The sequence below is a fragment of the Vulpes lagopus genome, chromosome 15 (assembly GCF_018345385.1).
Source record: "Vulpes lagopus strain Blue_001 chromosome 15, ASM1834538v1, whole genome shotgun sequence".
Lineage (NCBI taxonomy): Eukaryota > Metazoa > Chordata > Mammalia > Carnivora > Canidae > Vulpes > Vulpes lagopus.
In genome coordinates, this window is record NC_054838.1 from 15,486,200 (window position 1) to 15,500,371 (window position 14,172).

General features: G+C 53.3%; 1 protein-coding gene across 1 annotated transcript in view; it reads left to right on the top strand.

Annotated features, from left to right (window-relative positions):
* GALNT18 (polypeptide N-acetylgalactosaminyltransferase 18) overlaps positions 1–13,622 on the top strand; it is a 340,362-nt gene extending 326,740 nt beyond the window's left edge. Inside the window, exon 11 of the mRNA XM_041730190.1 lies at positions 13,199–13,622. Within this exon, the coding sequence (XP_041586124.1) occupies positions 13,199–13,345 (147 nt within the window). The 3' untranslated portion in view covers positions 13,346–13,622. The remainder of the gene's footprint in view (positions 1–13,198) is intronic.
* The last annotated feature ends 550 nt before the right edge of the window (positions 13,623–14,172 follow it).

The window sequence follows — 14,172 nt, forward strand, 5'->3', positions numbered from 1 at the left end:
GTATGCTGGTGGAGGTCACCTGGAAGAAGGTCAGAGTCAGGGCTGAGGTTTGAGAATATGGGGCACGTCTTCCTCCTGCCTCCCTCTCTTTCACTGAAGCATCTGTTCAGACCCCACACTCTGCCTTTGTGACTCGCCCTGTCAGCTCTCTGGCCCCGAATGACACAGGATGGAGCTACATTTCCCCTCTGCCCTCCATTAAATTGAGAGGCAGAGAGAGGGGTGGAGGCATGTGGTCAAGGAGGAAGGCTGGATGTGTATGTGGTGGTGAAGGGCTGCTGTGTCCCAGCTCAGCAGGCTGGAGGCCACAGAGAGAAAGGGCCACGTGGGCCCTGGGGAGGTGAGCGGGGCTGACTTTGCCAGGGTGAAACGGAGATCATATCGTCAGGAGGGTGTCTGTCAGAGGCTCACAGCAGGCTGCTCTCCGCTGCCTTCAGCTGGGCCTGCTGGGCCCCCGGATCACCTTCCTCCTGGAGAGGGGAAGGAAACCATATAGGAAGGTAGGGGTGGGGGGCCAGAGCAGGGCTGATGGCTTTTCAGAAGACACAGTGCTTATTTGGGACCTTGAAGAATGTGTAGGAGCTTGTTCCATATGAAAATAGTGAAGGATGTTCCAGGGAGAGGGAACAGCATATGCAAAAGCTGTGGAGCATCAGGCCCCAGCTATTTTTGGGGAGCTGTGAGTGGGCAGGTGTGGCAGGTCCTGGAAGGCACGGGGGCGGGGGTGTAGCTGTACATGAGCCTGGAAGAGTAGCTGGGCCAGGTCGTGGACACCACTGGCCTGGAGTTGGGCCTGTGAGAGTGAAAGTGTACACAGAGGACTGGCCTGTTGAGATCTGGACCTCGGCCCTGTGGCAGAGATCTCGGAGCAGAATGGGAAGGGGAGATTGTAGGAAGGGGAGAGGGGCAGGAAGAAGAGTTCACAGGAGGATGAAATGAAGTTTGAACATTCCCCCCTCCCTCTCCTCCATGAGGGACCCCCTGGGTCCTTATGGCCCTGCCTGGCCACCAAGATCTCCCCTCGGAGCAAAGATCTGAGGCTGGCCTGAGGAGGCCAGCTTCCGGTGGTGTGGGTCAGGCAGCCTGACAGCTTGGCTGGGAGTCCTCTAACGGACGAGCATGCTGCTCCAACTGGCCGGCAGAAAGAGAAGATTCGGGCAGTCCTGGAATAGCCCCAGGAGGTCACGGCCCAGCCAGGCACCTGATGCTCTGGGGACTTTGTGTGACTGAGATGCGAGTGCTCGTGAAGTGAAGTGAGCTCCCTAGCCCCCCTTGGAAGCCTTGCTCCTGCAAGGTGCTCCGGAATCACCAGGGAAATCGCTCTGTAGAGCCTCGGCCTTGCTGCATCCAGCCTGGTGAAGTGCAGTGTTAATAAGCCAAGCAACTCCATCTCAAAGATGACAAGACAGGACTAAGGCCACCAGGCCAAGATCTCACGGCCTGAGAGATGGAGCTGGAGTTCAGACAGGCCAGTTGAGTCAGAACCCAGGCTGTGCCCCGCTCCCCACACACACACATATACAGGCACATCTGCCTTTTTTCCAGCCCTCACAGACAGACCCCAAGGTGTCAGACTGAGGTGACATCTCCATCTCCAGAGGCCTTGACACACCTGGCTGGCCTTCCTCTCATCTGCCCATCCCTGACTGGGGCAGAGAAAGGAAAATACCCCTCAAACAGGCACCCTCGAGGCCAAGACACCCCCAAACCCAGCTCTTTCCTCATCTCAGTGCATGATCTTGAATAGGCATCCTCACGTGGCTCCTACTTGAAAGGACACAGCGACCGACAAAGCAGGCCGTGTTGGAATGTGGAACCCTGGAGCCGGGGCAGTTTTCAGCCACTTACACATATATCTCATTAAACTCCCAGGGTGCTCTGGTAGTCACATCTTTGATCCTTCTACCAAGAAGAACTGTTCGGAAATAATAGTTTTAAAGCCCTAATTTGCAAACCCGGAGCAGCCACTCTCACTTGATATTTTAAGATTAATGTATGTGAAATTTTTGTTTAATGCATAATGATTGACATTTAGCAAGCAACCTGGAATCTGTCCACAAGCCCTCATTCGTTAGGGCCTACTGTTGACAAGGCCGAGGAGGCTGGAAACCTCTTCTATGATTAAATCATGTGCTTGGGCTAATTCTTTTGCAACAGGTTTTAATCTTTGCAAATTACATAGGGATCCTACCAACTAGAATGATCTGGTGCAGAAGTTGGACCGAAAGAAGGTTTTACTGGTGCATCTCAAATCTCTTTTCTGGTTTCACATTCTGCATTATTTACTCTCCTGAGGGCTGCATTTAAACTCCACAGACACTCAGGCTGAATTAATTTCAAAATAATCTAGTATGATTCTCCCAGGTTCTCCTACAAAGAAGATAGCATTTGCATATCTTAGTGCTCCATCTCATACCCTGATTTTCTGTTTAACAAATAAAATGCCTTTCTTCTATCCCCGGCAAGCTCTTCTGAATTTCTGATGCTCCAGGATGAATCAGGACAGCGTTAGATACTGACACTGAGCAACCACATTTGATGAAAACATCTCTTGGCAACACTGATGTGCAGGGCTCTGATGAGCAATTTTCTGATGATGAACATTCTTTCCTTCAGTCATTCATCAAACATTTATTGAGCACGGGGGTTGGGCAGGAGGGATGCAGATATGAAAAAGACACAGCTTCTGCCCTGGAGGAGCTCATGAGTAGATAAACATGCAACAAAATGGAGGATGGGACCAGAAATGAGAGAGGTCTGGTGTTTCGGGGACCCCAGAGTGACGGGCTCAGGGATGGTTTCACAGTCAAGGCTCGTTTGATCTGGATCTTGAAAGTTGTAGGACAGTTCCCAGGTGTAAAAAGGGAGGACATCCTGGGCAAAGGGAAAAAAAAAAACCAGAGCATGTTTGAGGAGCAGAAATCCAGTGTTGGTGCGGATGGAACTTGGAATGTCCAAAGGAGCGTGAGAGAGATCAGACATAAGAGTCAGTCTGGGTGCAGGTAATGGTGATTGTTGAAACCCATTCCGACAAATTGGACTTCACCTTAAAAGCAAAGGGAGGAACCAGGGGAAGGTTTAAGCAGTAGTTGGCCATGATGGGGTCTGAATCCATCTGGCAGCAGAGTGTAGGGTGGCCTGGGACAAAAGAGACACGGAAGCAAGTTAGGGGGCTGTTCCATCATTCCCATGAGGGATGGGGCAGACGTGATTGCTATGGGGGCATGGAGCCAGTCAGCTGTTGGGGGGACTTTGAGAGACATTGCTGCAGTCTGTTGGAAGTAGTGATGGATGAAATGCAGGAAGTAGTGATGGATGAAATGCAGGTTGTCGTCAGGGGGGATTATTAACCCAGGACCATTGTAGGCTCTGGGTTTGAAGAACAGTCAGTAGACAGCCAGAGTTGTCCTTCTCAAGCAACACACCTGTGTCTAGGCAACAGCACACGATGAACATTTCCCACATCAACACATAATGAAATTTCATGAACACCAGAAGTCCTGGTTATTGCCTTCTGCAATTTCTCTAGCTCGTGATTCCTCCTGGGATAAAGAATTTCCTCAACTAATACCTATACATTATAGGTACTTTCAATCTTTGGAGAGTACCCCACATACTGAGATTTGGGGGATTCTGGGATTTGGTGTTGACGTGTTAGTGAAAGAGGCATCTAGTCAATGAGCGCTGCAGCAATGGAAGGAGAGGGAATAGCAGGTATCCGGTCACTACAGAGGACTTTGTGGCAGGACCCTTGCCAGGCAACACAATGGACTGGCCCTCCATGGTGATGAGATGCCGCCCCTCCCCCACTACCATTACCTTGGATGGTTAAGCAAACGCTAGAGCCCTCTCTTCAAGATATTCTTGAAGGGACTCTTGCCATAGGAAGGCTGTTATGGTGTGTGTGTTCTAAGGTCCAACCTCCCTAAATTCTACCCATCTATTTGAATACATGGCTGAAGGAATGTGGGCTGCTGGACCAGAAAGACCCGGAGCGTCTCAACTCTGCCTTCTAGTAGCTGAAGGGCTGCCCTACGCACAGGAGAGCAGTCTTGTCCTGTTGGCTCTGAGGGAGGACTGGCGAATCCAGGACAATCGATAGAGCAGCTCTCTCGTGGTCAGAGTGGTCCAGACATGAGGTTGGCAGCTCAGAGAGAGGTGGGCTCAGGGGATCACGTAGCAAGTCATCTAAGGCTCTATAGCCCTACGTGGATTTAGACTGGTTGGCTTTAAGGGCTTGCCACCCCTGAGATTCCATCTGTCTAGGCTGAAGGTAGATAGTAAGCCCTGAGGAGCACTTCCCCACCTAGAAGCTCCTCTGGACTTGCCTCAGGATAAGGCACCGCAAGTTCGAAAATGAGCCGAACTCCTTGTATGAGGAGCATCTTTATCCTACTCTGTGCAGCTGTTTTTTTCCATTATTTCCATGACCCTCTCTTCCATCAACCAGTACACCAGAAGGCAGGACTGTGTCACACTTCCAGTGTCTCCAGCACCTAATGGAGAGCTGAGACAGAGGAGTCCTCCAACGTGCTGTTGATCGAACGAAGGATTTCTTTTTTAGGAAAATTCACAAAGAGTAACCAAAGGCCTCCTGTGCACCAAGCCCAAGCTGAACAAAATTTTGCCCTGATGACCCTGTGTGCATGCATGTGTGCACGCTGAGAAAGGGTATTACCACATAATAGATAATAGTCAAAGGACACTGCTTAGCTGCAGAAATCTCTAGTTCCTACAAAGAGCACGTTTAGGTGGTGGTGCAACATGCTGACAGGTGTTAAGTGGGGCACTCAAAATCATGGGATAAATGTGTACATCTTCCTATAACTTCAGATTAGAAGGAGGGAGGTGGAAATATATGCATACCGTGTGGAGTGGAGGACAAATTTGTGTGAACATTTTTTTAAAACAGGAGGCTTTGATGAAATGTCAGGATATTCAGATTGTATTTCATGCTGCTCCCAGACCTTGGGGCATGCCGTCAGTCCCCCTTGGCTGTTGGGTTCTTTGGTGGAAATGCCAGCAAGGCCCATCGGGGAGTCCAAGTGCACATAGATCAGGGTTCCCATGGTAGGCTGTGCCCACACCTAAGCTCCTGTGCTTGCCTCATTCTCTGAGAAATGTTTATGCATTTTCCAAATGAGGAACCTCAAGGATAACCACAGAGATGTCTATTGATGCCAGGAGAGAAGAAACTTTCTAGAGTATGAGGAGCCTTCCCGGAAGAGAGCTGAACATAGAGCCAACTCTGCCTGTCTGGTATAATTGGCTCTGATTTGTGGGGTCTAATTTGATAATTTGATGCAAGATGAGTAACCTACTCAAAAAAGAACCTATTTGCAGAGCACATTCCCCAAGGAGCACGGCTAATTCTGCCAAAGAATTTCCTCACACGCAAGGAGGAGGAGTCTTTGACTTTCTCCTACTCCGATCCCCAGTCGCTGTTGGGAAGTCCAACTTCAAGAACCTTTTGTATCAAAAAGAAAATACTACAATTAGGTATTTCATTATAGCTCTGGAATAAAACACCTTTTTATTTCCGTGTCATATGAAGGGGCAAATGTGGAATTGTCCAGTTTTGATGGACTGACAAAGCCTTGCGTGGCTCTGGAAGTGTGTGATTTTTCAGTTTACGTCAGTCGGCCTGCCCCCTTCCTCCTACTCATCCCACAGAGATCAGGATCCAGGAGCAGACGTAGATGGCTCAGATCCCCACTACTCAGACCTGAGGAAGATCCTAAAATCTATTATCAAACATTAATATGGTGCTTACTATGTGCCGGGTGGTATTGTAACTGCTTTAGAAATATTTCTTAACTCCGCCACAACAATGCTAGTAGGTACCTTAATTATCCCCATTTTACAGATGAGGAAACTGAGGCACAGAGAGATTAAGTACTTTGTCCAGGGCCAAATCTAGGAATTCTGACTCTGGGATGAATGCTTTAAACCACCAGACCATGGTGCCTTTTTCTTGCCTCTAGAAAACCAGTGGGTGGCTACAATGGAGTTTGGGGTCAGAGTCTCCCTCCAGGCCAGTCACTGGTGTGTGCGAACTGGCTGCCCTCCTGCCTCCTCAGCGAGCTCCCTCTAGCCGCCCTGCTATCTCCCTAACCCCCTTCACCCTTTTTGTTTTCGCACGTGACATTACCATTACCCCATCTTCGGTCCAGCGGGCCTTCTCAGCAAATCCCAGCCAGACTCCCACCCAGGAACTGGTGAGTCTCCTTTAAGAAAGACAAGTGCCAAAGAACTTATTAAATAAACCTACTGCTGAATATTCATAATGCAGAAGGACCACTTTCCTCTACGAAAAGACTTAATCTCACAGTTTCTTTAACTAGTGCTAACATCCCACCCATGCTTTGAAGTCTTTGATTACTAATCATTAACTACTTAACCTGGAAACTCCCAAGCCCACTGTGCTTAAAGCCGGAGACCCACTGGGCCACTTGCCTGTGGAAAATTAATTAGAAAGGAGAGTGCAACAGGAGCTCTGAAATAAGCAGCAAAGGCTCCAGAATAGTCAGTCCACACAGCCTCCTCTGAACACCTACGTGGTAAACGTGAGCGCAGCCTGAGCTCAGCCCAGGGGCTCCAGATGCTCGTCCTCAGGTCAGGAGAGCAAGCGACAAGCCAGGCCCGATCCTTCCCTGAAAGAGGGTGACAGCTGGTGTGGGGTTCTCGTACCAGCACCGCAGGTGGCAGCAGCACCTGGGAACTTTAAAAGGCCCATTTCCGGGCCCCACTGCAGACCCAGAAGAGATCTGTGCTAAGTAAGCCCTCCAGGGACGCAGTCTCATCTGTTCACCCAGCCTCCACCCCAGGAGGAAGTGGGCTGCTTAGGGAACCTCTAGCTGCCACAGGCCCGTAGGTAGGGAACTGAGGCAGAGAGGGGGTGCATGCCTGCAGGATGTGGGGTGCCTCAGCCTAAGGGGCTCATGCATACGGTCAGTGCTCCATGGCACGACACAAATCTAAGTGCCCCGCAGCTCAGGTCAGCAAATGAGAAGACTCAGGCCCAGGGTGGCTCCGCCACTTACCCAGGGTCAGGCAGGAAGGCCGGGAGCAGGGCCCCGAGTTCTTTGCTTCTACCCGCAGGCCTCTTGTGCCCTTCCTAGTGACTATGCCAGTGAGGCCCAGGAGAAGGAGCTAGGCTGGGGGCTGGGAGCCCACCTCGAGGAATTATTATTAGCCTCCTTCACTCTATACATTGAGCTTTTGATTTTTTTTTTAATGCTGTTTCCATATTTAATTCGGTTTCCATTCCAATTAAGCTCGCTGTGTGCTGTAGCATCTCTCCTGCCAGGTTTAATTGCCCTCATTTAAATTCTTTAATTAAAAGTATTGTATGTTTCCAGATCCTGTAGTTGTATGTGCTACACAAATAATTTAGATGGCTGGACTGGTAAAGCAAGGGACTGTGCCCTCCCTTGCTTGGGCAGGGTCAGCTGGAGGGCAGGGTCGGATGGGGTCTCTACAGCAAGCTCCGGCCCCTCAGAGCCTGGGGCCTGGCCCAGTGGCTGTGAGGACAGAGCCTGCACACGGGCCTCCCTGCCTCCTCCCTTCCCCACCATGGTCCACACCCCACACTCCACACCACAGCCAGAGGGGCCCGGTAAATGTCAGTCCAACCCTGCAGTGGCCGGCCCTGTCACCAGATTAAAAGTCAAAATCCAGCCACCTAGTGGCTGTGACTCCCCACACAACCTGCCCCTCCCTCGAGGACCTCTTGGGCCTCATCTCCTACTCCCACCCCGCCCCCGAGCTACACCCCAGCCCCGAGCTGTTCGCTGAACTCACCAAGCCTGTGCTGGTGCGGGATCCTCGCTCTGGGGGCACAGGGACTGTCCCCAGATAGCACCTAGGCCACACACCCCCGTTGCACCTTCACTCAGCTCTCCCCTTCCCAGTGAGGATCACCCTGACCACTTGTCACTGCCGCAGCCTGCCGCCTGCTTACCACCACTCCCCAGCTCTCTTACTGAGTCGTCTGAGGCCATTGAGGCCACTAGAATACAGACCGTAGACTGAGAGGCTTAAACAACAAACATTTATTCTTCGCAGTTCTGAAGCCTGGGACGTCCAGGATGAAGGTGGCAGTGGACAGTGTCTGCTGAGAACCCTCTTCCTGGCCTGCACGTGTGCACCTTTTCAGCACGTCCTCACATGGCAGAGGGAGGGCTCATCTCTCTTGTGTCTCTTCTTAGAAGGGCACTCATCTAATTGGTGAGGGCCCCACCCTCATGACCGAATTACCCTCCAGAGGTCCCACCTCCGAATATCATCACACTGGGCATTAGGGCTGCAACATATGAATTTTAAGGACTCCCATTCAGTCCATAGCACTGTTCTACATTTTTGTGCATGGCTTTATGACTTTCTAACACACAGAGAATTGACCGTTTGCTCGCCTTCCTGGAGTATCGTCTCCATAAGGACAAAGATCTTCTCCTGTTTAGTCACTGCTGTATCTCCATGCCCTAGAACTGTTTGGGCACACAGTAGGCTCTCATGAAATATCTGTTGGATGGATGAAGAGATGGACGACTCATGTATCTGCAGAAAGCCTGCAAAGGAACTAGCCTGGACTGCCTCCACTCCAGGCACTGAGGCACCAGCAGCTCTCCGTCCAGACCGCTACTTTGAGACAGGCATGGAGTGGGAGAAATGGTGTGGGTCTAGCCATGCGTCCTAGTGAGGAAGAGTGAATGGGGTGCCCAGCCTGGTTCTACTGCCTACTGACCATGTGACCCTGGGCCTGTGTCCCGACCTTTCTGGGCCCCTGTCTCCAATTCTGTGAAGTGGGAATAACTGTGATCACCTCTCAGGGCTCTTGTGAGGAGTACATGAGGTTGGGCTTGTAGGGCCTCTGACACAGCGTCAGCCCTGACAGCGACTGGCTCTATCTCAGAGCCTAGGCTGCAGGCAGAGGGACAGAGAGAAACAGCACCAGGCTGCTCCCGAGGGTGCGAAGCTCACCAGGAAGGGAGCAAATGGAGGAAAGGAAGGCTCCTTTGCAACTGTGAACAGAATTTGCCCAGAGAGCAGGTAAGAGCCCAGAGTTTATTGTGTGAGACAGGCTGAGGTCCGGAAAGGAAGAAAGGAGGGAACCAGCACCCGTGGCCGGTACTAGCTCTAGCACCAGAGGCGGCCTGTCTCCTCTTCCCATAGCCCAGATGTGCTCCCAAGACACATTCCAGGGCTGCTCAGTGTGGCCTCCAAGAGGCCTTACTCTTCTGCTCTAGAAGATTCTCCTCACAGAGCCTCTAGGGAGGGAGCTCGCCTCGACCACACACTTCGCCCTCCCTGAAGGTCCAGACACTCACTGAGGCTGTGTCTCCCTCACAGCCCTGCTCTCGGCCTCACTCCATCTCTTCCCATCCTTCCCAGAGGCCACACGGGCTGTTTCTGCCCCAGGGTCACCACATTTCCTGTCTCCGGGGTCCGGAGGGCCAATATGGGGTCTGGGAAATGTCACATTTGAGTCCCTGAAGGAACACTTTACTTCCCAGAGACCTCCCTCTCTTGGGCTTGGCAAGGTGCCCCGTGGAAGGCTTAGAATGTGCCAGAGCGGCAGCAGGAAAGGCGAGGCTGCGGCCTTCTCTGTTTGGGACAAGTTTCTCTGAGCTCAGGGATCCGGGGGTGGCCAAAGCAGCTCGGCCCCTGGCAGGCAAGGCCCAGCTCAGCCCCCGGGGAAGAGCCGAGAAGTCAGTCCTCAGCAGAGCGAATGGCCACTTGGCCTGGCCCGCGTCCTGCCCATCATGGGCTTTTTCCAGAGCCGCCATCCGGTGCCTTGAGCACCCTCACATCTGTTTGTTGTTTCTGAGCTGATAAAAGAGTTTCCCATGACTCCTTGTGCTCGTCCTCCAGTAATCAGGACAGAAATTAGCATCTGGTCCTAGACCCAGTGGAAGCAGAGGGTGGAGCGGCTCGCCCACGGCCACCGGCTGAGGGGCAGGAAAGAAGCCTCCTGGGTCACACCTGCCCCTTCCCATCTCACTGCCAGGAAGGCCGGCAGACCTTGAGCACTAGCGAGCACTGTGGCCTGAGCCCACGCCTGGCAACATGGGCTGGGGCACACCGCCGGCCGGCAGGGGTGCTGGAGGGTCAGAGAAGCCACACACCGGCCAGAGAAGCAGCAGCGACACCACCCAACCCGGTGTGGCCGCAGGTGTGCTCAGGCCACAGAAACACAAACCAGAGAAACCTGGGCCTGGCAGAGGGGTGGGCTGGCCTTGCTCGGAGTAAGTGTCACAAGGAATGTCTCTGGATCCAGAGGTCCAGCTTTTAAGGGACGGGATGGGGACCCACAGCTTGCAAGTGGACAACTTGAAGATGTCACCCCGTCGTCATCCCAGGAGCCTGGCGTGGCCACAAGTGCCAACTTGTTGGCTATGTTGAGGGAGCCCGTTGTCTGGTGGAAGTGAGGCGGTGGCCCTCTGCTTGGCAGTCAGTTCTGAGTGACACAGAATACCTGGAGGTGGTCCAAAGGAGGGCAGGCCAGGATGGAAGAATCATTCAAGGCTGTTGCACGCAGAACTGGGCCAGTTTAACCTAGAAAAGCATAGAATGTGCGGCACATGGGCCTCACCATCCCCTATTGGGAGGGAAAGGTGGAGGAGAAGCAGGAGGAGATCCCAGTGTGGCAACCCGGGGGACAGTCTGGGACACCTTGCTGGATGCCCCCAAGACAAGGATTTTAGTTCAAGGGGAGGAGAACGCTCCCGGGCAGGGCAGCTTGGGAAAGAGCACGGGATCAGGAGGGCTGCGTGTGTCCTCCTGGAGGAAGCCAAGCAGAGCTGGAGGCCCAGGCTGGAGTAGAGGCCATTGAGGCTGCTGGGGAGAGCAGGAGGCTCGACCTTCAGAGTCTCTCCCACGTGGGGACTCCAGGGTCCTCTCGGAGGCCTCGTCGGACGGCCACCTGTTCCTCTGACCCTTAGGGCATCAGCCCGCCGGTGTCTCTTGGGCCGCGCCCGTGGTCCCCGGATGAGCTCGCTGCTCTGGTTTCCCCTTTGTTGTCTCCTTGCTCTTGGTGCCATGAGTCCCCGCTGGCTTCGGGACGCAGCAGGAGACACCTGCTCTCCTCCCTTGAAGACGCCTAAAGAAATGTGCTGGGTCGTGTCCCACACACTGGAAGTTGGGAATTCCGTTCCTCCACCCCCGACGTACACACAGACACACAGACACAGCCCTGCTCCCCCTAGCCACCCAGCTTCTCATCACCTGCCTCCTTCACCCACTGTTCAAAGTCCCTTCTGAGGGAGCTGCGTTTTAAAAAATTGTTTTAATTTTTTAATAAATAACACATATATACAGAAACATGCACAAATATAAATGTTCAATGATTTAAAACGAAGCAGGGGCGCCTGGGTGACTCAGCGGTTGAGTGTCTGCCTTCGGCTCAGGCCCTGATCCCGGGGTCCTGGGATCGAGTCCCACGTCGGGCTCCCCGCAGGGAGCCTGCTTCTCCCTCTGCCTGCGTCTCTGCTTCTCTCTGTGTCTCTCGCGAATAAATAAAATCTTAAAAAAGCAAACACCTATGTTACCAGCACCCCAGCAACCCCTCTCTGGCCTCCTGTCCATCATTTTCCCACGCCCGCCTCCCCAAAGATCACCCCCATCCTGGCTCTAACATGGGTCCTATGCTGCCTGTTGGGCAAGCGTATACAGGTGGAATTGTGTATGTGTGATATGTTAGGTTTATTCATACTGAGCGGAGCTCTAGTTTGTAAATTTTTGAGGCCGTACAGTATTCCAGCATGTGAATAACCACAAGTTATTTATGCATTCTACTATGGATGGACTTCTGGGTTTGTTTCCAGGTTGGAACTTTTGCAAATCATGTTTCAGAAAGCACCCAGGTGCTTGTCTTTGGTGCACACATTCCTGCTAGATACACCCCTGGCCGTGGGAGTGTTGGGTCTCGGGGATGTGTGTGACCAGCCACAGTAAATCCTGCCAGCTTCTTAGGTCACTGTGAAAACTGAATCTTAATGTTCTTTTGACATATCATTTGTCACGGGGGGGACAGTGTCAGCCAATTGGGGATGACCCCTTACAGTAGAAGTTTGCTGTCTCCCTCTCTCCCAGCGTGCTGTTCACTGAGACGGGCATGGGACGTTGCTGGGGGTGGGCTGCGGTCATACGAGGCAGGGCCTCCCTCTCTCTGCTGTCAGGCCTGCCCAGGGCCACTCCAGAGTGAAACACCTGACACTGCCATCCTGTCCTGTGACCCATCCCTTCTCAACCTGTGCGGGTTATGACAGCCAACATTTACCGATCATCTGTTATGTACCAGGCTCTTTGCCGGATGTCGAGGGCACAGAAATTTATAAGGCATAGAACCCTCAGCGTAGAGGAGGGAGAGACGGGTAAGCAAGTAATTCCACCAGCACTCAACAGTGCTGAGCTGGAGAAAGCGCAGGGTGGACTGGAGGACAGGTGGAGGGGGTTAGGTGGGAGGTGAGAAGGCTTCTGGAGGAGATGGAGCAGGAGCAGAGCCTTGAAACATGACTGTGGCTTGGCCTGCTATGGAAGCCTGCGGAAGGACCCCCCAACCCAGGACACAGCTTGCTCCATGTCCAGGAACCCTGATATAATGCCAATAGGTCTAGACAACTGCAGGAGTTTGGCATGGCTGCACGGAAGCTGTGGGAGCTGAGGGAGGAGGCGAGGCCAGGAAGACCTTGGGGGCTGCGCTTGGACTTGAACTCTGTCCTCCAGGCCAAATGCACATTTTAGAGAGATGGCTCTTCCCTGCCTCGGGAAGTCAGAGGGGGTCAGCTAGGAGGCTGGTCCAGGTGAGAGAAGACAGTGCCTGAAACTGGGCAGGTGTGATGGGAGCAACAAGGACCCCAGCCCATGGTTCTGGGGAACAGGGCCTGGGCCCCAGGGTAGGAGCTGTAGGAATTAAGCAGCACACCACACCCCAGCCAAGTGCATGGAAGTTGGGCTAACAAAGATCTAGGGCCCTGCGAAGAAAACGGAGGCGCACGATCAGTCTTAGGGAAGAGACCGGCACGTCAGAGATGGGGAGCCTGAGGCTACGTGGGAATGGTGGGCCCCACTCCCCCCGGAGCCTCTCTGCTTCCCAGGCATCCGGACACACCGATGATTCTAGCCCCCACTAGCCCCTCGGCCCCCCCCCCACGTTACCTCTCTGCCCTCTGACTCCACTCTCCGCCCCGGCTCCTAGGGAGGCCCCATCCAGAACCGCAAGTCCAAGCGCTGCCTGGAGCTGCAGGAGAACAGCGACTCGGAGTTTGGCTTCCAGCTGGTGTTGCAGAGGTGCTCGGGCCAGCACTGGAGCATCACCAACGTCCTGAGGAGCCTGGCGTCCTGACCCTGCCGGGAGCCGCCCCTGCCCGTCCCTTTGCTACTGTGTAGCACCTGCTGCCTGCTGTCCGTGTGGGGTTGTTTGGAGTCTGGGGGAACCGGGTTAGTGGGACGCCCCCCCCCAAAAAAAGAGCTTTTTATTTCCTGTGTGATTTTCATGGAGTTTATAGAAGGGTGCCGAATGGTGGGTGATGGTATAATATCATAAACTATTTTGCAACTGTAAATAGGGGACAAATGGAAAATATTTATAACTGACAATAAAATACTATTGATTAAGAAAAGGGGTTTTGTGGTCATTTTGGTGCTCAGTGCAGATTCCTGCCCGCTTCCTCTGAACTTGGAGTTCTTGTGGCCAGAGATGGGTCCCTGTGTCCTCATCCTGGAGAAAGGAGGCTTGAAGCCCCTGCCAACAGTGGGAGCCCGTGCAAACTGCCAGCTTTCTTCGTTAGGCCCCGGGAGGGGGTTGGGGGGGAAAAAGGCACTGTGACCTCACGGTCACCTCCACGGAGCAGGTTCCTTCTGCCTCCACCACAGCAGATGTGTCCTCTGGAGAAAGCAGGGTTGCTCACTGGCCACTGGAGCCTCAGCTGCGGGGCTCCGGGCTCCGGGCTCCACTGCCCTCCCCTGATGTCACCTCCCTCACCTCCCAAAGCCCTCAGCAGTGACCCTTGCCTCCAAACGCCCCCATCCAGTCGCTCCTTCCGTGAGTCACAGTGTACTTGTTTCCTGGGGCTGTCATGACAAAGTGTCACAGGCTGGGTGGCTTAGGCAGCAGAGATTCATTCTGTCCTGATTCTGGAGGCTGGGAGTCCAGATGCAAGGCATGGGCAG